Source organism: Typha latifolia, chromosome 1 (genome assembly GCF_019914945.1).
Source record: "Typha latifolia isolate L0001 chromosome 1, TyphaL0001v2, whole genome shotgun sequence".
Taxonomy (NCBI): domain Eukaryota; kingdom Viridiplantae; phylum Streptophyta; class Magnoliopsida; order Poales; family Typhaceae; genus Typha; species Typha latifolia.
Window position 1 is genome coordinate 892,179 of NC_133086.1, and position 23,878 is coordinate 916,056.

General features: G+C 40.6%; 5 protein-coding genes and 2 long non-coding RNA genes across 8 annotated transcripts; 4 read left to right on the plus strand and 3 right to left on the minus strand.

The window, feature by feature from the left end:
* The first annotated feature begins 148 nt into the window (after positions 1 to 148).
* Positions 149 to 1,673, plus strand: LOC140780542 (uncharacterized). The gene is made up of 3 exons (XR_012107530.1): positions 149 to 397; positions 476 to 1,017; positions 1,115 to 1,673. It is a non-coding gene; the product is annotated as an uncharacterized lncRNA (long non-coding RNA).
* A 411-nt stretch (positions 1,674 to 2,084) lies between these two features.
* Positions 2,085 to 4,443, minus strand: LOC140780541 (30 kDa ribonucleoprotein, chloroplastic-like). The gene is made up of 4 exons (XM_073126166.1): positions 4,038 to 4,443; positions 3,063 to 3,164; positions 2,462 to 2,758; positions 2,085 to 2,357 (listed from the first exon to the last, which is right to left on the minus strand). The coding sequence occupies exons 1-4, from the start codon at positions 4,383 to 4,385 to the stop codon at positions 2,295 to 2,297; spliced, it is 810 nt and encodes a 269-aa protein (XP_072982267.1). The 5' UTR covers positions 4,386 to 4,443; the 3' UTR covers positions 2,085 to 2,294.
* Positions 4,444 to 4,558: 115 nt separating this feature from the next.
* LOC140781078 (uncharacterized) lies at positions 4,559 to 6,990 on the plus strand. Its single transcript, XR_012107637.1, has 2 exons — positions 4,559 to 5,706; positions 5,998 to 6,990. It is a non-coding gene; the product is annotated as an uncharacterized lncRNA (long non-coding RNA).
* Positions 6,991 to 7,828: 838 nt separating this feature from the next.
* LOC140796549 (NAC domain-containing protein 92-like) lies at positions 7,829 to 9,626 on the minus strand. 2 transcript variants are annotated; one of them, XM_073149596.1, is made up of 4 exons: positions 9,463 to 9,626; positions 9,065 to 9,284; positions 8,703 to 8,977; positions 7,829 to 8,611 (listed from the first exon to the last, which is right to left on the minus strand). In XM_073149596.1, exons 2-4 carry the CDS (start codon positions 9,252 to 9,254, stop codon positions 8,051 to 8,053), a joined length of 1,026 nt encoding a protein of 341 aa, XP_073005697.1. In that variant the 5' UTR covers positions 9,255 to 9,284; positions 9,463 to 9,626; the 3' UTR covers positions 7,829 to 8,050. The 2 variants fall into 2 exon arrangements, with proteins under 2 accessions (XP_073005697.1, XP_073005704.1); XM_073149603.1 differs by lacking the exon at positions 9,463 to 9,626 and having other exon boundaries at positions 9,065 to 9,438.
* A 963-nt stretch (positions 9,627 to 10,589) lies between these two features.
* LOC140784535 (cytochrome P450 704B1) lies at positions 10,590 to 13,257 on the plus strand. Its single transcript, XM_073132015.1, has 6 exons — positions 10,590 to 10,904; positions 10,984 to 11,199; positions 11,273 to 11,569; positions 11,774 to 12,163; positions 12,253 to 12,453; positions 13,019 to 13,257. Exons 1-6 carry the CDS (start codon positions 10,596 to 10,598, stop codon positions 13,196 to 13,198), a joined length of 1,593 nt encoding a protein of 530 aa, XP_072988116.1. The 5' UTR covers positions 10,590 to 10,595; the 3' UTR covers positions 13,199 to 13,257.
* Positions 13,258 to 13,605: 348 nt separating this feature from the next.
* Positions 13,606 to 15,519, plus strand: LOC140784487 (pentatricopeptide repeat-containing protein At5g15300). Its single transcript, XM_073131932.1, has one exon. The coding sequence runs from the start codon at positions 13,733 to 13,735 to the stop codon at positions 15,377 to 15,379; it is 1,647 nt and encodes a 548-aa protein (XP_072988033.1). The 5' UTR covers positions 13,606 to 13,732; the 3' UTR covers positions 15,380 to 15,519.
* A 7,562-nt stretch (positions 15,520 to 23,081) lies between these two features.
* On the minus strand, positions 23,082 to 23,858 carry LOC140793732 (RNA-binding KH domain-containing protein RCF3-like). The gene is made up of 3 exons (XM_073145411.1): positions 23,562 to 23,858; positions 23,276 to 23,431; positions 23,082 to 23,144 (listed from the first exon to the last, which is right to left on the minus strand). The coding sequence occupies exons 1-3, from the start codon at positions 23,856 to 23,858 to the stop codon at positions 23,082 to 23,084; spliced, it is 516 nt and encodes a 171-aa protein (XP_073001512.1).
* Between the last annotated feature and the right edge of the window lie 20 nt (positions 23,859 to 23,878).

Below are 23,878 nucleotides of genomic sequence, written 5' to 3' on the forward strand. Positions count from 1 at the left end.
GCTCCGACCCGATTTCTCTTAGACTACTCTAAATAATAAACCCTAATGCAACTCGCATCCGATAAGGGAAGTCCGTAATTAATGGCAATCGAACACCGATATCTAATAAACCTTCTCTTGTTTTAGAATTTAAATTGTTGCCGTATGAGCAAACTTAGCTCTCTGGTCTACGTAGCCTTCTCTCACACTCTCTAGTTCGCCATGGCCGTCGTCTAGAAGAGAACAACGCCCGATCTCCAAACCTCCTCCTTCTCTCCCTCTTCGTCTTCCTCTCTCCCAAGAAATGAGGAGGACACGTCCGCCATGAGTCGCGTCACAGCCCTAGCTTCTACCGAGAAGGAGAAGGCCGACACGGAGGAGAAGCAAAAGGATGTGGTGGTGGAAGACTATTACACACGTATCCTTGTCAAGAAACTTACCTGTTCTTGCTTTTTAAATATGCTTAACAAGTAAACATTATCTTTGCTCATGGCAGAAGATGGGAAATGCATCTCTATACTTTTAAGCAAACAATCAAAAGGAATGGTGGAAGTTCTTGGTAAAAGGGGAGACTGAAATCGATGCGCAGAGCAGAACTGAGATGAGCAAGTTGTCAGATTTGGATCCTGAAACGCGAATGACAATAGAGAAAGTGATGGTAAATTCTTGATTTCAGTACAATTGTTCTTCAGCAGATCAAGATATACTTTGCATTCTGTTATTATTATGAGTTTTCCCTCCTAGCTCTTGCCCTCTTTTATATATTCTTCTTAACATTTCTCTCTTATTTGAGATGAGATTTCTTACTGCTGCCAGTAATGGCAACAATAATGTCCTTTCTGGTGAATAATTCTTTCATTTTTGTAATTCTACAAGGCAGATTTGAATTACATAACTTTGAGATATTTACCCTTTGATTACGGCGGCGCATTCTATTTTTAGCTTCTTGAACAGTTCGATAAGCGCCAGAAATTCTTGGATCTTCCAACCAGCTATGAGATGCAGGAGCAAGAGATTCTCAAAAAGTCCATGGCTCAGGTGAAAATTCCTTCTTCAATTCCTTGAACTTGTTGGGTATCAGCATGGTCCTCTTCTTTCATTTGAATCTCGCTACTATGTCCTGTTGTTTGTGCAGCATTCGGAGATTGATTTTTCGATGACAAGGATGGCCTAGCCAAGAATTCATTAAGACTTTGTTCATCCGTGGAATAAGATTAATTCTAGAAAAATATTCTAGTTTTTTATGCTAAAAAAAAAGAGAACTAATATCAGTATAAATTATTTCAACATTTGATTATATATTAATATAAGAAGTAATAATTAAATTTTATATAATACAAAATTGATAATAAAGTAATGAACAATGATGAGTTGGTGTTCAATGAACTGGTCAATGAGTTTTGATGCTATTATAGTGCCTAGCTACTTTCTATAGGCAACCCATATGATTGTAGTAGAGAAACTTTATTCTTTTCATCTTTAGTGGTAGGACTTCTCATCTTAAGGTTATAGGTTATGAAGGGTATTTTGATGATTACAAGCTGTACATATTTGAGTCACACTGGTTTGCTGGAAGAATGAATCTTTTGTACCTTTTATTGCCAGTACCATTAATGCAGCAAATTTATTCAAAGAAGCTATTGGGATTTGTGTTTGTTCTGAGGCTGTGCTGTAGTTGTTTCATTGTTTGACTTAGTGGTGCTCACTGTATGCCAGTCATGATGCTCAGCAAATAACTGAAGCATATCCTGACCATATGTGCATCTCACAGCATTAAAAAAATCTCATGAAGCAGGGTAATAATAGCTCCACCTGATCATGGTCAACTTCGGGGAAAATAATTTATTTTCTTAAAACAAAGATAAGAAATGCATCTTTTGGCATCAGTTTTCTTGACCTCCCGTGAAGTATTAAGTTTAATAAAATCAATTAAATAGTTTTATTCCAACAAACATATGTATCAAAGAAGTACTCACAATTATTAGCATACTAGACTAGCATATTCCAGTGAGAGATGAACTGAGCTTCTTTCCTGCCCATAGATAAATCACTATGATCTAAATTCTGAAACACCAAATTTCCCAGACATTGAGAGCCAGTAGAACTGAGATGCAAGCAAATTTTCAACACTGAATACAAGATTTCCAAGGTGTTACAAATTTCATGTTGGAAACCTAACACTGATACAAGATTTCAAAGGTGTTACAAAATTCATGTTGGAAACCACAAAACATGTATTTCAGCATAAACACTATAAGCCTGGCAGTAGTATCAGACATACCATACTAACTAAAATTCCTAAGCAAAAGGTGAGGTCAAAACTGACGTCTAGGCTTTGCTTCGGCCACCGTAACACGAATAGATCTGCCGTCCAAGTCCTACAAAAAATAGCAGAAATCAGCTGCAGAGCAAGTAAAATATAAGGAACACATCAAGAAGATCAGAGTTCAGATAGAACGATTAGCAAATTGGAGAGGCTTACAGCGCCATCAAGTGATGCTATAGCATTATTGACCTCCTCAGCAGAGCTGTACGTGACGAAACCAAAGCCCCTCGATCTCCCGGTCTCCCTGTCATAGACCACCTTGGCTTCCATGACCTTCCCTTGTTCGCTGAACAGTGTCTCAAGAGCTAAGTTGTCCACACCCCATGAGAGATTGCCCACATAAACCCTGTTTGTAGAATCATAGGTGCCCTCGTTCCGGAATCCTCTCGAAGGGGCCTCACTCTTAGAGGGTGGTGGTCCTGAATTTACCCTCAAAGCTCTCCCATCAAGAGTCTGTTCACAATGAGGAAGTTTAAAGAGACACCTTATCAAGCAAGTTAAGAAATGACCAAAGCTAATTAAACAAACATAAACCTACAACAAAATAATGTGAAGCTGTTGAACTATAAACCATACACCTATATTGAACATCAATAACTTAGCCAGAAAGCCCGACAATCCACAACCCGTAGAGCATTATATCACATACCAAAACAAGGAGAACAGATTATATTTCCCCATTCCCTAGAGTTCATGTATAAGACATCGAGTAATAGCAAAATAAAGAAACAAACTCAATATGCACATAGACACTCACATAGCCATTAAACTGCTGAGCAGCTGCTTCAACTTCTTCAACTGTAGACATTGTGACAAACCCAAATCCACGGCTTCTTCCAGAAAATTTATCATATATAACCTGCAACAGCAAAATATTGCAATTTATAAATACCATTGAAGAGATGCAAGTACAAACAATCATTTTTTTTTGCTGAAGTATACAAATCTAGTAAGTTAAAATATATTTCCTTTTGTTTCTTTTGGGAAATGTATAAGAAGCATTGGTTGCACCCAACAATAACTAAAGAGTAAATTTAATATTTCAGTATTTGACCTTCTACTCCTCTATTATGCCTCTTTCACAGTAGTCCTCCTATTATATCATATGTTAATGATCACCAGAATTGTTCATCGCCAACTTTCTTACTTGCCACTCGGTCCACGCAATATGTATGTTTATCAGACTGGCAACTTCTTTTTCGGTTATCCAAGAGACTGCTCTACCTCATCACAACAAACCAGTGCAAGGAAATACCTATAGGACTACCCATATTGAGAATATAAAGGGATGTTGAACTTGTATGAAGTTGTAGAGAACCGGTAGATTTGAAAGACCTAGGTTACTCTTCCCAGGAGCACAATATTTGAAATGCAATTGCTAATTTAACAGAGTAAACATGTCACTCCCTGACTATCAACAGTACTATCCTCTAATATCATATAGGCATCTGACAATTAACGGTAATTAAAATCCTAATTAAAATGACCAAGTAACCTCATTGAGCTAAACGGAAAATTACAAATTAAAATAGAAGTTCCTGAATGCTAAGCATGAATCGCAACAGATTAAATTAGAGTATAGTAGTATACCTCCAAAAATACGTAAACTTCACCAAATGAGACCCAAAAGTCCCTCTTTTTTGTGCGAAGGGGATCAAACCAACGAAACAAGTAAAAAATTCAAAAAAATAAGAAGGATCCAAGAGCCCAGATAAACTCAAAAGTACTATACCTCAACCATCTCAACATTTCCCGCGCGCTCAAAGAGCTCAGCAAGCTGAGCGCTATCAACGCTAAACGGAAGGTTCCCAACGAAAAGCTTCAAGTCGGGCGAGAACTCCGCGGCCTCCGCCTCCTCCTCTTCCTGGTCGAATTCTGACGACACTGCGACCTTTGGGACGAAACCCAGGTCGAAATGTCGCACATTTCTTGGAGAAGGAAGGGAGCACGAGGAGGGAAACAGAGAGATGGGTCTAATAGAGGAGAAGGAGAGAGATATGGATTTAGTCTTTGGTTTGGAGGAGGAGACTGTAGAGATTTGAGAGTAGAGAGAAGAGAGGGCGAGAGAAGAAGCCGCCATTGCTCTCTCTTTAGAGATAAGGTGTGTGTGAGAGAGAGAGAGAGGAGTTGTAAGAAAGGAGACGTGTATATAGCGATAGAAAAGAGAAGATATGGCTTGGAGAAGAAACGCCCCTGTACCTTGGTTTAATTACGAATTCACCCTGCCTATTAATAAAACTCTGCTACTTGAGATAAGACGGCACAGACTTGCCAAGATCTGCCGATTTCGCGAAGCCCAAAAGCTCGAGCCCGAGCCCTTGGCTTCTTCTCGTTACCTATTCTTGTTCCGATCGATTGGTTGCCAAATTTCTTGCTAATGTTTCTTTTTCTTTTTACGGTTTTATTTGATTTACAATTACATGCATTGTGATTTGTGCCTATGGAGGTAGATAAGGGATTTTGTTCCTTTCAAACTGCAATGAATCATTTTTGCATCCAATCTCTTTTGTTCTGCCCATTTACGAAATATTGGCTGATTCGTTTGATCACAAAATCAATTTAATGCTGTGTTCTCAATGAAGATGTTGCTGTTTAAAGCAGCGGATTTCATTGTTGAAATTAGGTTACGGGATCTTTCTGAGGTATTAAAAGGTAATCTTGTTGAAATGGGTACTTTGTTAATCCTTCTCTTAATCCTTTCTGTTGTTCTTACTTCCTACTCTCGTTTTATATAACGTTTCTTTTTTCTTTTACTGGTTAGAAGTAGTAGTAGCACATTTAATTAACTAGTGCAATAATTTTATCAAAGCATCTTCTTTTGTGAGTAATTTTCGGGTAAATGGGAATTTCTTGTGTAATGGTTTTCAATGTGCCTATGGGCCTTGTATAACATTGCAAGCCAGCAATGGATTTTCGAACTCTAGGATTATCACATAAGATTAACAACTGGAAAGACCTGCCATATTAATCAGCTGGAATTTAACTTCATTCATGACTTGCTGTCCTCTCAGTAAAACTTGTATCACTTGGGAGTGAAAGATATTATGCACACTAAGCTTTTGACATAGTACCAGAATTGCAGTTGGTGCTACAAAGGAAGACTTTAAATTTGACAGCCTCATAGTATGCTGAAATGGAATTCTCTGATCTTACATGAGAGTTTGGTTTATTTTTTTATCCTAAAATTACTTTTACTTGTTTCTCTTATATTAATGGAACAGTTGAATGCTTCTTGTGGAGTGTACCATCCAAGAAGCAAAAAAAATTCAACAGTGAGGCAATGATATAGCTTGAAGCAATCAAGCAATATGTTCTTAGGCCCATGGGTTGTCTAGTTGGCCTGATGGCGCTGAGCAAGATTATCAAGATAATATATAGGGGTTATCAAGGGTATTGAGAAGGTTCGGATTCAGAACTCTTGAAAACATTACTTTTAGCCATGTTATTCCTACAAAGTAATCCAAAAAATTATGACGTTAGGTGAATGATTGTCATTGTGTATCATGCCTTAACACCTTGAAATTTCTTAACATCTTGAGAGGTATGAAATGTAATGTATGTGTAGCACTGAGGAGAAAGAAGCATGGTAACATCTAATTATGCAATATAGTAAATACTCGTGACATTGCTACACTTCTTTCTTGAAATCTTGACCAATTCTTCTAAACTAATATCATTGGATACTATTTTAGGAAAAGAAATTCAACTTAGCAGTCCACAACATGCACCCAGGTCCAATCCAAGCTCAGATCAGGAGAAGAACCACACATTGGAAGAGAGCTCAGATAAGTTTGGAAAGAGTCACCACCAACAACCATGCAATGATTTCAGCCAAATTTGAGCTTTCATTTAGAATTTTACTTTTATGACCTTCAATTCTTCATATTACTTGCCTGTTCATTATGTTCAAGTGTGATTTATCTCTCTATAACAGGTTAACAAATTATTGACCAGCTCTCAATTTTCCCCAATCGGATAAGATGTAGTAAAGTGTGCATTTATTGGGTGTTAATGCAGGACCAGGTCTAACAATAAAGCAGCAAAAACCTTGCAGCATATTCAAAGCGATAACAATTTGCGTGGATGACTTGAAACTTTTCTGACTTGTTGCTATTGAAGTGTCCCAAGAGTGCCTTTACAATGTCTATCATCCAAATCAGTCTCTTTCTATATGGTTACGATGAGGTATACACAAAGCATGGGAGTCCTTAAATTACACTTGCTGATCCCAAGTTGCGAAGGATGTCCAGCTAGATTTGGCTGGTAGCATAGTAGCATTAATCTGGTTTACACTTCTGGATCATACATACAGATAAGAAGTTTTGCCTCCATGGCAGGTTCGATGAACTTGTGATGCCATGTGGCAGGAGACAACAACAACATTCTCAGAAGTTTTCTGTTTGTACTACAACTTCCCTTGGCCCATCCCTAGCCAAGTTGTGCTTAATGATAGAGAATTTTAGTGTGGTTACGTACTTTAAATCCTGTATTTTGTCTAATGCAAGATGTAGAGATGTATCTCTTGAATAAGATGTAAACTCGCCCCGTGAGCGTGCAAATTGGCCTGCAAGGCCAACCTCACAAGAATTTTATTTAGTTGGCATGCGGGGTACTTGTGAAAGTTTCATTTTGAGTAGGCCCCTATTTGAATGCTGAAGGCAGCAAGAGTTCTTTTTGTTGTATTATATGCTTTTGTCCCTTTCTTGATAAAATCTACTGGCATTTGACAGGATTCAGGAAGAGAACAAGACATGTACTTTGCATTTTAAGCAGTTGTCTATTTTATTACAGATGAGAAGCCAAAACAATCCCCTCATGCATTAGCTTACTGAAGAATAATTGGATCTAAGATCACTGGCAGATTATTCTTATTCTCTTGTCATTATTAGAGTAGGGGCATTCTTGGGTTGATGCAGGACCCCAAGGAAATCAGGATATGTACCAACTCTTATTACCCGTAGAAAGATACCGATAGATTTTTTTCATATTAATTAATATGATTATAGATATCCTTGATGGCAAACCATTTTCCTAGTATAGAATGGATCTTGATGGAACAAAAGACTTCCTTTACTTACAAGTCTCAATTATTTTCTATTGGATAGCGAAGATAAGGACATAGCATTCTAAATCACTCTACTTAGCAATAGCGTAGGTGATCTAATTAATACAAACAAAAATGTAGGGTTGGCTGTGAGAGGGACAGGAAGGGAGATTTAGAGATAGATCAACCATATGAATATCATGGTTTAGTACTTATTATTCCATATTCAAAAGAAGAGCAAAAGCAACAAAAGAAAAGTTATATTGTGGGTGACTTTTTGGATCCTTGACATAATTGTTTATGCATGTTTTCCACTTTTCCATGTCTCATCATGTTAACTAAAAGAATATCAGGTAGAACTGAGTTCAGAGTTATGTAAAATACATATTGAAGATCATTGATGGCATCTGCTACTAAAAAGAAAAGTGACGGGAAACATCACCCAGATAATTTATCTTCAAGATGATACGAATAGCACATAAAAATTGACATATTCTGTAATATTTTATTGAAGGTTGTTCCATTCTGGAACCAACAAGCATACACACAATTATACAACCTGTCTCCTGGACTTGCAATCCTTTGCTCCTGTAGTTCCAGAAACAAAATTATAATTCTCTCACTGAAATCAAAGATAATAACACATTGCACAGTACAACTTATTTCTCACACATACTTCTTCCTGCTTCCAATCCTTTATTCTAGTAATACAAGAAACATCCATCTAGGTTTAGAGGCCTATCTAGATAGGATGGTTCCTCTAGGCAATCAAAAGACTGCCTCCTCATATTGCTGTGAGTAACTGCTGCTGGAATATGAGAATTCATATCTATATTGAGTCCTCTCCCCCCTGAGATGTTGATGATTTCCTTCTCCAATTCAAAACATGTCTTCATTGTATACCCATTGTTCTCGGTCATCTGGACTAAACTGGAAACTGGACTCTGGATGCTAGTGGTAGTAGAGCATAAGGAGCCTGGCATAGGCATAGTTGATGAGGAAGGTGGGATAGAGAGGATGGTGGAGTCATAAAAATTTGGCAGGAGATCTCCATGACCTTCCTGACCCATCATGACATTGGAGAAGCAGGTCACGTGGGTGATGCCGGATGATGGTGACGATGCTTTGTTCTTGCTACCATGGAGATCATCCATCAATGGGGTTATAAGAGAATCCTTAAACCAGGAGCTCATCTTAGTAATTCGAAAGTCTCTGTTCCCTTCTGAATTCCTATAGAACACCTTACAGACCATCCAATCATTCTACTCATGCAAGAAAAAAAGGACAGAAGTAAACATCAGCAGCTCTTACAGTATGGAACAAAGGAAATTAACAGATAGTTATAAGTTATACCTTTGAGGCAATTGTGAGGTTGTGGACAAGTTCGTTTCCTTCTACTCTGTACTCGTGCATGACCCAGTTAGTCTTTTCTCCTCTTGGTGCTCTGCCTCTGTGGAAAACAAGAGTTTTCTTCATTCCAACCAGTGTCTTTCCTTTGTAGATCTCTTTATCTTTTCCTGTTGCTTTCCAGTAGCCAGCCTGAGTAGCCCTGTTAGTCCTCCAACCAGTTGGGTATTTCCTGTCTCTCATGCAGAAGAAGTACCAATCCTCTCCCAGTTTCGCTTTCGCTACAAGTGCAGTAAATACAGTCCATGAAAATGGACAAAGAAAACTCAAGTATGAATTATTGAAGTCACGAGGGATGAGAAATTTACATGGTATGTCCCATGGCTCACATTTCCTTAAATCAACTTCTCCAATCACTGCTGTATTGAAATTGGTACTAGTTATCTTGTGGAGAAGGTAGTGAGTGATGAGTTCCTCATCAGTGGGATGGAAACGGAATCCAGGAGGTAAGTCTGGGTAGTCCTCTATGTTGCAATGAGCCATATCATCATACTCCATAAGTGAAGAGTCCTGAATTTAGTCAGCAACCTGAAAGATAAAAACAGAATTGGAGGAAAGAAACTGAGAAACAGTGCAGCAAGTATCTCAACAACTAAGCAACCTAAAGAAGCCAAGTACAATCTGAAAAAGTCTATATGAGGCTAAATATTGAAGGGGGGGAGAGAGCAACAGAAAACCATTCTATTAAAGTAAGCAAGTGTCTAACCTTTAAAAGATTGAAAGCTTTCAGGGAATGCTGCTGCCAAGATGATACCTTCTTTTATACTATTTTCAGATGTAGAGTGGTCTACAAGGCAATCAAGTAGTTATCCTTTCTCTCTTGTTTGAACTCATTGACTAGGTTGTTTAGGGCTGTAAAATTTCTGGCTTACATCTTTCTCAGATTGGTGACTTGTATAATTCTGAGCTTGGTAATAAAACATAGAAGGCCCATATGGAGCTTGTGTTTTTGTGACAGCTTTTTCCTCTGACAAATAGAAGGATAAATATTGAATTGAATCTACTTACAGACATCTGAGGACTGTAGTGTATTGCAATCATTGGAGCCTTTGGTACAGTTGTATGATTAGCAGCAGATGGCAGCATGCCTTCAAAAACTATTTCAAGGTTAAGAAGATAAATTAACTGCTACCTTACATAACGAATGAATATCTACTGAAAGATAATTTGCATTTTTAAATATATGATTATGTCCTTCTCTGCTCACTGCTGGAAATAACTTAATGGCAGTCATAGTAGATAAATTAACTGCTACGTACATAATGCATGAATATCAACTGAAAATTAATTCGAATTATTAAATATTTGATTATCTCCTTCTCTGTTCACTGCTGGAAATAACTTAATTGCAATCATAGTAGAATTCCTTTAAATTGCTTCATGCTGCAGAGCATGCAGCATCCTTACTATGAGGAGAACATTTATTAGCTACGAATGACATGAAATATGAATAGCACATATAATATAGATTTTTGTGAGACAAGGAAAAGAGAAAATTCAAAACTTTGCACTAATTCTTCAAAGATAATTTACCTAATTTGAATGCGATACAAGGTATAATAAGTTAAACTAGTTTATCTAGACAATTCTTAAACAAATGATAAGCAGCAGCCACTTTCTTACTTGGTTAGTTGTGAAACACTGAATGAATGAAACCATCTAACTCTTTGTCACACAAAGATGGTCTGAGGGATGAGGACTTTGTCTATTGCCTTACCTCTTACCAATATCTTAACTACTAATCTATTGTGTCACCACTTATAAGTACCATCTCTTAAATCTACACTTCTAGCTAGTCATAATCCTAATTCAAATCTACTCATGGTGGAAGCTTATTGGATGCCAATAGTTCTTTTTTCCTCCATGGCTGGAATTCACAAGTGCATTGCACTTGGCGTTGTGTTCATATCATGGATATTGATCCATAGATGGAGCCAGAGGAATCAGCAAGGACCAAAAACATGGCCAATCTTTGGAGCAGCCATCGAACAACTAAGGAATTATGAGAGGATGCATGACTGGCTTGTGGAATACCTTTCCAAATCGAAGACCATAACTGTTTCCATGCCTTTCACAGCTTACACTTACATTGCAGACCCAGCAAATGTAGAACATGTTCTCAAGACCAACTTCACCAATTACCCCAAGGTAAAAACTTCAACTAGCTATGTGTCTGATCTTTCTCATATATGTAGTTTGGCTTGGAAATCACTAATTTTGACTTCAGGGGGAACGGTATCAATCTTATATGGATGTATTGCTTGGTGATGGGATCTTTAATGCTGATGGCGAGATGTGGAGGAAGCAAAGGAAGACTGCAAGCTTCGAGTTTGCTTCCAAGAATCTGAGGGATTTTAGTGCTGTTGTTTTCAGAGAGTACGCTTTGAAGCTCTCAAATATATTGTGCCAAGCATCTATTGATAACAAAGTTATAGATATACAGGTTGTTTCAGCTTTCAAAATTTATGCATGTCTCATGAATGTTGAATCTCTAATGTAGTGTTACTTCAGTGCAGGACTTCCTCATGAGGATGACTTTGGATTCGATCTGTAAGGTTGGTTTCGGTGTTGAGATAGGGACGCTGTCACCAGACTTGCCCGACAACAGCTTTGCTCAGGCTTTTGACACTGCTAACATCATCGTGACACTTCGATTCATTGATCCACTTTGGAAAATCAAGAGGTTCCTCCACATAGGATCAGAAGCTCTCCTTAAGAAAAGCATCAAGGTGGTGGATGAATTTACCTATAACATGATTCGGCAGAGAAAAGCCGAGATTGAACAAGCTCAAGCTAGCGGGATCCAAGGCAAGGTAATACTTTTATGGTACAAATCCTGTATGCATCATTCCATTAAAATATGTAACATCTGAAGAAGGCAATTTTGATAGCTGAAGGCTAACTTGATGAGTAGAAGCAAACATGTAATGTGCTAGGAACAATAGTTTTGGACACAACCATCAAGATACTGTATTCTCCTTGAGCTAATCATCCTATTGCCTGCATAAGAACAACAGATCAAGCATGACATACTATCAAGATTCATCGAGCTTGGCAAAGAAACCGATAGCAGCTTCAGCGATGACAAAAGCCTCAGAGATGTAGTCCTTAACTTTGTAATTGCTGGAAGAGACACAACAGCCACAACCCTCTCATGGTTCACCTACATGATCATGACTCACCCTGCTGTAGCAGAGAAGCTCTACTTTGAGCTTAAGGCATTTGAAGAAGAAAGAGCCAAGGAAGAGAAGATAGAATTGATTTCCTACGACACAAACGATCTAAAATCCTTTAACAATCATGTAACACAGTTTGTGAGTCTCCTGAACTATGATAGCTTGGGAAGATTGGTGTACTTGCATGCATGCATCACTGAGACACTCAGACTCTACCCTGCAGTTCCTCAGGTGAAGTGCCAATAAATTTGGAACTCTGGTCAACCTTGCAAAATTTTAATTTTGTCAATGATGAAATTAGTGTTTGAATCATGTTATAGGATCCAAAAGGAATTATAGATGATGATGTTTTGCCTGATGGAACCAAGGTGAAAGCTGGTGGAATGGTTACTTATGTTCCTTACTCAATGGGGAGAATGGAATACAATTGGGGTCCTGATGCTGCATCTTTCAGGCCTGAGAGATGGTTCAAGGATGGTAGCCTCCAAAATGCTTCACCATTCAAATTCACAGCTTTCCAGGTGAGCAATAAAAACAATAAGATTCCTTTTTGTTCTTACATCACAGTACCATCTCTCAAGCTATGCCAATCTATCTGCCAGCTGATAGACTGCAACTTAGTTTTGACTGGCTTGAGCTGTACCTTGACTAGGGTTGTAACCGGATCAGGTTTAGCAAAGTATTTTAAGCCTGGATCCACTTATCGAACTTTCAGATTTGCATCGATCTTAATAAAAAATGCTGCTTAAATTCAATTCAAGCCAATTAATGTGGCATAATAGTAACTGTGGCATGCAAATATACCTTCATATGAATAAAACATAGGCTCATGCATTGCATATAAACTTGAAAAAACCAAAAGAATGATGATAATTTAAATATAGAAGGAAAGAATAAGGCGAGAATATTTGAACAAAATAATGGCAATGGATACTGATCAGATGATCTAGGGGATAAGCCAGACCTCATCTCAGCCCTAAATGTAATTGAATTTGTTGCTTGGATGCCTCTTTTGGCAAACCTAATGCCGATTCTAAATCATCATAAAATTTGTTAACTATTTTCTTCCTATGTTTTGATCTGCAGGCCGGTCCTCGGATATGTCTGGGGAAGGATTCAGCATATCTTCAGATGAAGATGACACTGGCTATCCTCTGTAGGTTTTATGCTTTCAAATTGGTGCCAAATCATCCAGTGAAATATAGGATGATGACTATACTTTCCATGGCTCATGGATTAAAACTCCATGTTTCTAGATTAGGATAAATAGGATGTTATTCCTCGCATAAATCTTGGTCTCCTACAGTTTCATATTCCACAAGAGAAAGGACATGAAAAGAAAGAATGAATGTTTGTTGGGTCAATAATGAAAGATAGTAATACTATTACTCCACTGTGATATTCCAATATAATTATGCAATTTTGCATTTCATCAGTCATATTCTGTTAGTTTGATTCCTTTTTTTTTCTACAAATATATATATATATATATATATATATATATATATATATATATATATATATATATATTATCAAGCTTCTTAACCATATTAACCACTTTTTCTCAAGAAGAAAAAAAAAAGAAACTAGAAATAAAGACTATGTTATTCCCAATCGACCCCTATCGGACTTATGCACGGACAAGAGCTGCTCCGTTGTTCATGACAAGTTTAGCAAAATGATAAATTAGACCAACACAAGTAGGAATTGTAGAGGATGGTAAAGCGCTAGAATATGCTTGATACCTGGAGCTAGGCTTTCAAGAAGAAGCAATCGAGTATATTAACTTATTCTTACCTCATGTTGAGAAAATTGGGCAACAAACGACATCAACCATGGATATGGCGCAAATGCCGCAGCCTCCGCTCTCTAAAGCAAATCCACGGCTTTATGGTCATCCGTGGCTTCCTCTCTGACCTCTCGGCTCTCCGCGAGCTAATCTTCTGCTCTGCGATCTCTGTTCAAGGCTGTACTAACTACGCCTACCAAATATTCGACAAAATTCCTCAACCAGACCTCTTCATGTGGAACACCATGATCCGGGGGGCAGCTCACACAGCCATCCCTTCAAACGCCATTTCTCTCTATACCAACATGGAGAAAAGCGGCACAAGACCTGATAACCTCACTTTCCCCTTCCTCTTCCGCGCTTGCACGAAGCTCTCTTCGCCCATCACCGGAGCCCAATTCCACGCCAAGATAGTAAAGTTCGGACTCTGCTCCGACGTTTTTATACGAAATGCGCTCATTAATTTGCATGCAAATTGCGGCGATTTGGCGATCGCAGACGCGTTATTTGATCAACGTGCAAGGCGAGATATTGTGGCTTGGTCTGCCATGATTGCCGGCTATGCGAGGAGAGGTGAAATGGGTATTGCTCGGAAGTTGTTCGACGAAAGCCCATCGAAGGATCTGGTCTCTTGGAATGTCATGATCACCGCGTATGCAAAGCGAGGGGAAATGGAGAAGGCCCGGGAATTGTTCGACCGAGTGCCGGAGAGAGATGTCGTGTCATGGAACGCGATGATCGCCGGGTACGTGCAATGCGAGTCGCATTCACATGCGCTGGAATTGTTTGATCAAATGCGTCACTTTGGTGAGCAGCCTGATGAGGTCACCATGTTGAGCTTGCTATCGGCTTGCGCCGACTCGGGAGCTCTCGACGTCGGCCGGAGGTTACACTCCTCGCTCTCGGAAAAGTGCTCGAGAACCGGCATGCCGGTGGTTCTTGGCAACGCTCTGATAGATATGTACGCGAAATGTGGCAAGATAGAGGGATCTTTGGATGTCTTCAGAGCGATGAGGGACAAGGACGTTTCTACATGGAACTCCATCATCGGAGGATTAGCCTTTCATGGGCACGTCCAAGAATCTCTTCATGTGTTTGAAGAAATGCTCAAGGAGAAGGTGAGGCCGGATGAGATCACTTTCGTAGGAGTTCTGGTTGCATGCAGTCATGGTGGGTTGGTGGACGAGGGACGCAGATGCTTCTCGTTGATGCGAAATGAATACAACGTGGAGCCAAATATTAAGCATTACGGTTGCATGGTGGACATGCTAGGACGTGCAGGTCTACTGAGAGAAGCATTTGAGTTTGTTGACAAGATGAAGGTTGAGCCTAATCCTGTTGTATGGAGGACGTTGCTCGGAGCTTGTAGGATTCACGGAGACGTCGAGTTCGCGGAACGTGCGAACGAGCAGCTGTTGAAGGCGAAGAGTGATGGTAGTGGAGACTACGTTCTGCTGTCAAACATATATGCGTCGGTCGGTGAGTGGCGCGGGTCGGAGAAGGTGAGGAAGTTGATGGATGACAGTGGAGTTTGTAAGGAGGCTGGTCATACTCTCATGGAGGCAGAGGGTAGAGAGTTTGTGACTTCCTTGTTGCAGTCCAAACCGAGTTCGAGGAGCTGTTGTTATTTGAAAAGTTTACAGCAGCTCAATGCTTGATAAATAGTCTGACATTTGCTTGCTTTCAGATGCACACCTCAAAACGAGAGAATAATAACATTGGATAGAGTACGCACTTGTAAATTGTATCCAGATTATTAGAGTTATTAGAATTTCTATCATTTAAATTTATCTTATTTTATTATGAACCTGTGTAAATAGGGCTGAGCCCTCTCTTTCAACATGATGAAATATTTCACCAAAATTCTCTTTTCTTCTCCTCTCTCCAAACCAATTCTAGATTTGGATTTCTTATTGTTTCATGGTATCAGAGCTCTCGGATCTCTACATTTTTTTGTTTTAGCTGCCTTTGAACTTCACCACTCCAATTGAGCATCAATTTTTTTTCCTCACTGGAGACTCCATTTCATCGCTGCCCGTTGCACCTTCCAATCGAGGGCGTCGGTGCTAGAGGACGCTGATCGTCGTGCCTCCCTCCCAGTCGAGGGCGTCACCGTTGGAGGGCAGCTCCTTTTTCTTCACCGGTCGCCTTCCTTGAGCTCGGGATCAACTATTTTTTTTCTTTCGTTGTCGCCGGTGAACTCTCTCAGCCGCCTCCTTCCTTCAGTCGAGGGCATCGCTGTTTGAGGTCGCTGCCCGTCGCATCTTCCTTCCAGTCAAGGGCATCGTCGTTGGAGGGCCAACGGTCGCCTTCCTCGAGCTCGATTTCGACCAAAATTAAATTTTTTGCTGCCGTCGGTGAGCTCTCTCAGCTGCCTCCTTCCTTCACCAGCAAGTCTGATTTTGTAACTCGAGCTCTCCCATCAAAGAGAAGGTGGTCTTCACTAGTCATTCTCCTCGAGCTCGGCTTCGACCAACAGCTGTAGCTGTCGTGAAGCCATCCTTCAACAGCTGGGTTACGATTCCTCGTTCGACCATCTGCTCTCACTCACTCCAGCTCAATGAAGGACACACAGTGAAGGCCATACTTGCTCCCTTTTCATCCAAACAGTGGAGATAAAGAAACTGTTTGATCGAAACTGAAATTAATTTTTCCGCACTCCAAGTGTTCGACGAAAGGCCTGAGTGAGAAAATTGTGAATTGACCTCAAGGTGTTTGACAGTTTTCATCCTTTTCAATGGCATCTTATGTGCCGGTTGGTCGTGAGAGTGTCTCACCAGTCGGATTTCTTCTTGTCACTCAACGAGACTGGATCACATGGGCCTCTTCCATTGAGATCATCCTTCGCGGGCGATGTCTTCTCGGGCATATTGACGGCATCTCTACGGGGTGCGCTCCCCCTCGCACTATCATCCAGACTACTTCTATGGCTTCTTCTGAGTCTAAGACACTCAAGACTGTTCAGACGGAGGTTTCGTCTCTAGAGTATGATGAGTGAGCCATGCGTGACATGGAGGTCTACACCTACCTCATTCTATAGGTTGATCGATCGTTTCAACCTCAGCTCTAGACCTTGCCATCTACGCAGGCCATCTGGACCCATCTCAGTCGTCGATTCATGCAATTGAGTCTGATGCGTCGCTTCCAACTCCATTGCGACGCTCACGAGGCTAAACAGGGTCAGCTCACTATCCAGGATTTTTATGCCCGCATGACTAACATTTAGCGTGAGCTCACGTCAATGGAGCCTACTTTTTGCTCTACTGACTCAGTGGCTGCTCAACGACATCGTGATGAGGATCACTTGATGGAGTTCCTATCTGCCCTTCGTCCGGAATTTGGGGATCTCACTCGTCATTTGTTGCACCGCTCCACTCTCCCCAGTCTAGATAGTGCCATAGTTGAGCTACAAGCTGAGGAGCTTAGGCAGCGTCTCTTGCCCTCTCAGCAAATTACACCTACACAGCCTTCTATCGCTATAGAGAGTGTGCTTGGTGCTACACCTGCCCCTATATCAGTCCAGCCTGACATTTCTGCTGTTGCTCGTGTCACTCATGTGTCCGGACAAGAGCATCACTCATCGCGACCTATGTTCACTCATTGTGGTTGTCCTAGTCATCTTGTCGCTCGCTGCTATCGACTTCATCCTGAGCTTGTTCCCCGTTCTGCTAAGGGGGGATCAAGTAAGGGCAAGAGTCGTCACTTGTCTTCCTCGACTATTGGTCCAAGCACCAGTCTATCTCTTCACTCCACTTATCCCATCTTTAGTAGTGCGCAACTTCAACAGATCCAGCAGCTCATTCATGGAGCTTTCAGCTTCACTGGCACTTCCTCTACTGCCTCTGGTATGACTAAATCCTGGATTTTTGACTCAGGTGCCTCACATCATATGACCGGTAACTCCTCTATTTTTACTAGCCTCACACTTGCCCTACTTGCTCTTCCTCATGTTCACACAGCTGATGGGACATGTTATCCTATCTCTCACATTGGACACATCACCCCATCAACGGATTCTACTGGCCATCTTACCCTATATGATGTTTGGCTTGTTCCCGGTCTAACCATGAGTCTTATTTCTATTACTTAGCTTTCTGACTTTGGTTACACTATATCCTTCTCGTCTACTTCTTGTGTTATGCAGGACCCGTCTACAGGCTAGAGGATTGGGATCATTAGTTGGATTCACGGGCTTTACTATCTGGATCAGCTTCACCTTCCATCACCTCATCCCAGTGCTTGTCTAGTCAGTCCTCTTTCTACTTCAGATCTATGCCATCGGTGTTTAGGTCATGTATCGAGTCAGCGTCTCAAGACCTTGTCTCGGTCTAGGTGCTTAGGCAGTAGTCATTTTTTTCGTTTGTCTCTTTGTATTGGCTATAGGTTAGCAAAACACCGGGCCCTTCCTTTTGCTCTTAGTGAGAATATATCTGACTCCCCTTTTCATCTTGTGCACTCTGATATTTGGGGTCCTGCTCCGCTCTCTTCGGGTCTTGGTTTTTTTTATTATGTTTGCTTCATTGATGATTTCTCTCGTTTCACTTGGGTTTATCTTATGCGGCAGTGTTCTGAAGTATGTCAGATTTACCGTGATTTCTCTTCTATAGTTCGTACTCAATTTGGTCGATCTATTAAGATATTCCGATCTGATGGGGCTCGTGAGTATCTTTCATCTGAGTTTCGTTCTATTCATGCTTCTGTCGGCACTCTATCTTAGCAGTCATGTCCCTATACCCCTACTTAGAATGGAGTTGCCGAACGAAAACATTGCCATCTCCTTGAGACCACTCGTGCTCTCCTCCTTGAGGCTTCTGTCCCTCATTCGTATTGGGCTGAAGCCCTTCTCACAGCTCTCTATCTTATCAATCGAACCCCATCATCTGTCTTTGATGGTGTGACTCCGTATAATCGTCTCTATGGTACTTCACCCTCGTATGGTCATTTTTGTGTTTTTGGGTGTACCTGTTTTGTTCTTCTTCCTCCAGGTGAACATAACAAGTTGTCCCCTCGGGCAGCTAAATATGTCTTTTTAGGATACAGTCATGAGCATAAAGGCTATCGTTGTTATGACACTTATGCTCGTCGTCTTAGGATATCACGCCATGTCACCTTTTTAGAAGAGATACCCTTCTTCACCTCGGATGATTTGTCTCCTTCGGACTTATCATTTCTGGATCTTCTTACACCTGTCCTATCCTCCATCCCCTCGGATGTTCCTGCCCCAGCTCCACCATCAGCCCCCACTTACCTGATGCTCCTTTACCCATAAACCCATAAACACTCCTTTACTATCACTTCCATCTGCCACTCTAGATCGCTCTCTTACTGAGATTCCAACTCCTCCAGAGGATTACCCCCCCCCCCCCCTCCCCATGACGACCCTCCCATACTTCTACATTTGCAGGTCTTGTCCCCGTCCTACAGCTGAGGCTCCCTCCACTGGTAGTATTCCTCCAACAGTCCCATCGTCTACTGTGACGGTTCCTACACCTGCTCGTCGTTATCCAGAGCGTGAGCATCGCCCTCCTAATTGGTATGGTTTTCTGATATCCTTCTTTACATACTCTCCCCAGTTTCACACCTTTCTTGCAACCGTCCACTCCATTCCTCAACCCAAATCATATCGTGAGGTCGTCCAGTTTCCAGAGTGGCAGCAGGCCATGGCAGATGAGCTTCAGGCACTTCAGTAGATGTATACTTGGGATGTTATCCCTTGCCCACCAGACATCGTGCTGTCCGCCTGCAAATGAACCTTCAAGGTCAAGTATCGACCTGATGGATCCATTGCTAGGTACAAAGCTTGTCTAGTTGCTCGGGGCTTCACTCAAGAATACGGGATAGGCTATGAGGAGACCTTTGCTCCAGTGGCCTGGATGACTTCTGTCCGCACTCTTCTTGCTGTTGCTTCTAGTCGTCAGTGGCATTTACATCAGATGGATGTGAAGAATGTGTTTCTTCATGGTCTTCTTGACGAGGAGATATATATGGACCCTCCACCTGGTTTCCCTCTTCCTCCAGGTCACATTTGTCGTCTGCGATAAGCTATCTATGGGCTTAAGCAGGCCCCTCGTGCTTGGTTTGATCGATTTCATAGTGTTCTCACAGCCTACGAATTTCGGGAGAGCCCCTTCGAGCCATCTATGTTTATGTGGTCTTCTACTTAGGGTCGGGTCATTCTTCTTCTATATGTCGATGATATGATTATCACCGAAGATGACTCAGTTGGTATCCGCTCCATTCAGCAGCATCTTCAGCATCAGTTTGAGATGAAGGACCTCGGTCCTCTTCGATATTTCTTGGGGATCAAAATTGCCCAGTCATCTCATGGTCTTTTGCTACCTCAGCAGAAGTATATTACCGACATTCTTAGTTGTGCCACCATCATTGATACTCGTCCTGTTGTTACTCTAGTTGAGATTCATGTCAAGCTTCAGCCCGATGATAGTTAGCTTCTTCTAGATCCGACCAGATATCGTCAACTTGTCGGGGCACTCGTATATTTGACTATTACTCGGCCTGACATCTCTCATGCAGTTAATCTTGTCACTCAGTTCATGCAGGCTCCTCGATCTGCCCATTATGCTGCTCTTATACGCATTCTTCGGTACCTACGTGGCACCATCACTCGTTCTCTTTTTATATCATCGACTTCTATCTTGGCTCTGCGAGCTTATTCTGATGCAGATTATGCTGGTGACAAATCTGATCGAAAGTCTACTACAGACTTTTGCATTTTCTTAAGAGACTCCCTGATTTCTTGGTATAGCCAGAAGCAGAATGTGGTGTCTCTCTCCAGTACTGAGTCAGAGTATTGTGCCATGTGTGCGACAACTAAGGAGGTTGTTTGGCTTCGTCGTCTCCTGAGTGATATGGGTAATGGGTGTTTCTTTACACCTTCCAACCCCTCTTCATGTCGACAATGATAGTGCCAAAAAGTTAGCTGAAAATTATGTCTTCCATGAGAGGACGAAGCACATTAAAGTCGACATTTACTATACTCGCCGGGAGTACCGAGCTAGCACCATTTCGCTCCATCGCGTCAGCACTAGGGAGCATATTGCCGACTTCTTTACAAAGTCTCTTCCCCTTCCACGCTTTGAGCATTTAGTTAGCAAACTCTTCTCGGTTTATGATCCACCTTGAGTTTGAGGGAGTATTAGAGTTATTATAATTTCTATCATTTAAATTTATCTTATTTTATTGTGAACCTGTGTAAATAGGGCTGAGCCCTCTCTTTATGAAACATTTTACCAAAATTCTCTTTTCTTCTCCTCTCTCCAAACCAATTCTAGATTTGGATTTCTTATTGTTTCGCAGATAAACTACTAGAATAGAACCTACCTCTAGCTCCAGGAATCTGGGATTGGAAGAGGCTGGTAGAATTGCTTGGAGCTCTGTGCATGTTAAACATAGAAGCAGGATAAGATTATTGACAGATTCTTCTGTTTATAGAGCACAATTAAGTGATATTTGCTTCCAAAACCTTGGTTACTTTCGCAACAAATTTCTCATTTCTCTGATTTTATCTCGACCGGAAATTTGGCACAACTTTGAAAAGAGTTGGAATTAAACACCACGAGCACTATAACTGGTACATCATTACTGTTGAGGACTAAATAGATTATTGCAGAAACCTCACCATGTTGAGCATTTCATACCCAGAAAATCCTGCAGAACAGATACCAAGCCAACCTCAGTTAATGGCATGCTGATTGCAGAGCTATTCCAAAGGTCATATTCTCCATTATAGCTTGCTTACATACATCAGTACCATGTAGCGCTCCCACGGAGAAGACTTTTAGATCAACCTGAATACATGAAGTGAGCTTGTACACTAACTGGTACTTCGTTACTGATTTGCAGCATTATAACTCTCAAATGCTAACAAGTGAACGCCATTCCTTGAAAGGCGTTGCTTCACAACTCGAATTACAATCTGGAAGAATATGATTAGAGTAAGCTTAAGTAATTAAAATTGTCTAAATTACAATCATATGCTTGAATGGAAGTCATCTGTTGATCCGAAAGTAACTTTGCAATTGCATCCCATTACTCATTGTCTCAAGTCTTGGAAAACATCCTCTTCAGAATGAGAATAAGGTTGCATACTTGCATATCTCTTCTCTCTCCAGATCCCACATAAGCGACAACCTGATAACTGAGTCGCCCTTTTAAAAATCATATGCTTGAACATACACAAGCATATAGACTCAAGGATCTAAAACTAACAAAGCTTGCAAGTGTTAACAATGGGAAACATGGAGAAACCTTAAAGTTCTAATGACAAAAATCAAAACATCTTCCAAAAAAGATGACTTTTCCAATTATGGACTAATCCACCTCCTGAGCTAAGGGCAAACTACTAAGGTCTAAGGACCAGTTGAGAAGCAAGTGTAGAGGGCTTAAAGTACATAATCTCAAATTTTTAAATTTTATACAATTACTTCCAGACATATGAGAGGGCTTCAATATGGGACATTCATCTTCTCTGGCTCAGGGCTTGACAGGTCACATAGGCAGGCACCAGGCTTCACACACCTTAGCTGTTTTATTAGGAAGGCAAATCAAAGTGAATAGCAGGTCCATTAGAATGTAGAAATCTGTGTAGGTGACTTGAGTGGGTAAAGACAGAAAAATGATCAGAAGAGAATAACAATTACATGTTCATTCCATGCAATACAAAAGATGAAGAATGCAGTATTCTACCTGGTGCACGAAACAGACAGAGACATTAATGACCATGATGATTTTTTAATAGAACCAGGGTTAGTAGCAGATGACCTGATAAAATAAACTACTAATTACAAATAATGACGCCGAGAAAACCTTCTGTCAAAGGAAAATGAAAAACTAGTCAACTACTCAAATATTACTCAGCCTCTTAGGACATTAGTAGGATATAAGTAGAACTCTAATGCAGGAGTATGGTGAATCAATACTTACTAAGTATAGCTATAATCCTTAGCTATTTAAATTTATCAATCAAAATTTGTATCTTTAAATATCAAGTTAGAATCATCTGAGTAGTGACATATTAACATGAGTATACTTGAAAAAACTAACATTATCTAGTGGAGGCAATTGTAATGCTCGCAGTTATCTCAGAATCTAGCGACCAAACAAAAGATTAGCCTTCAACCCTGTCTATCCCGCTATTACCGAAATAACTTGAAGATGGAATTTTGATCTCAAGCTAATCTATATCCTATTCCAAATGTGTTTAGAAGTTAGGCATTAGGTGCAAGCAACTATCAGGAAGACGTTTACCATGAAAATGAGTAAACAAAAACAGAGATTAGGTTCTTGTCAACATCAGTTAAGAGTTAAGGCCTATCGAACTATATAAAGGGCAAGACACTCTTACTCACTGCTACCAGAATGAGCAGAGAATTCGCCATAAGGCCCGTGGATACTTCCACCACCCTATAGACAGAACGCAACACATAAATCGACACAGTTTAATGACAATCAGGTAAGATGTTCACATCCAATAGGAAATGATGGGAAATTGAGGGAAAAAAGAAGCTGAAAGCAAATGTATATAAATGCATTACATATCTTGAATTATCAGAAGCATTGCTCGGCAAGGGATGGTGAGGAAGTGAGGATGGAAATGAGGATCTTGCATTCTCTCTTCCAAAAAATTTGGCTCTCAGCCGAGTAGTTATTTGCACAAGAGCACTTTTAGCAACATCAAGACCTCCAGTTATCTGGAAAGGGAAGTCAAAATCCAATATAACTTAAGTTAAACCTATACAGGACATATGCTAGAGGAGAGAGTCAGGAGAAAACAGTGTCTTATATTGTGTGACTCGGATGTATAATATCACTGCTCATTACTTGAACCATCTCGTTATGAGAAGCAACTTTAGGAACATTCTTCTTTGTAACGATTTGTATATTTGCTCTGGTGGTTCGCCTCATCTTGTCTATGATACTCCCATGTTTACCAATCAGACGACGAATACATGATTTTGGTACAAGTAGGCGAGTGGTGTATGAAGGATCACCGAAATTCCCCCCAGTATGGTCACTGAATATTGGTTGCAAGCGTACTGCAGCATCTATTGTTGGAGAAATAGGTTCTTCAAAGAACTGAAAGGATAGAAGGAGATAAATAGGATGGAATAACAGCATCAGACCAAAATGCAATTGAT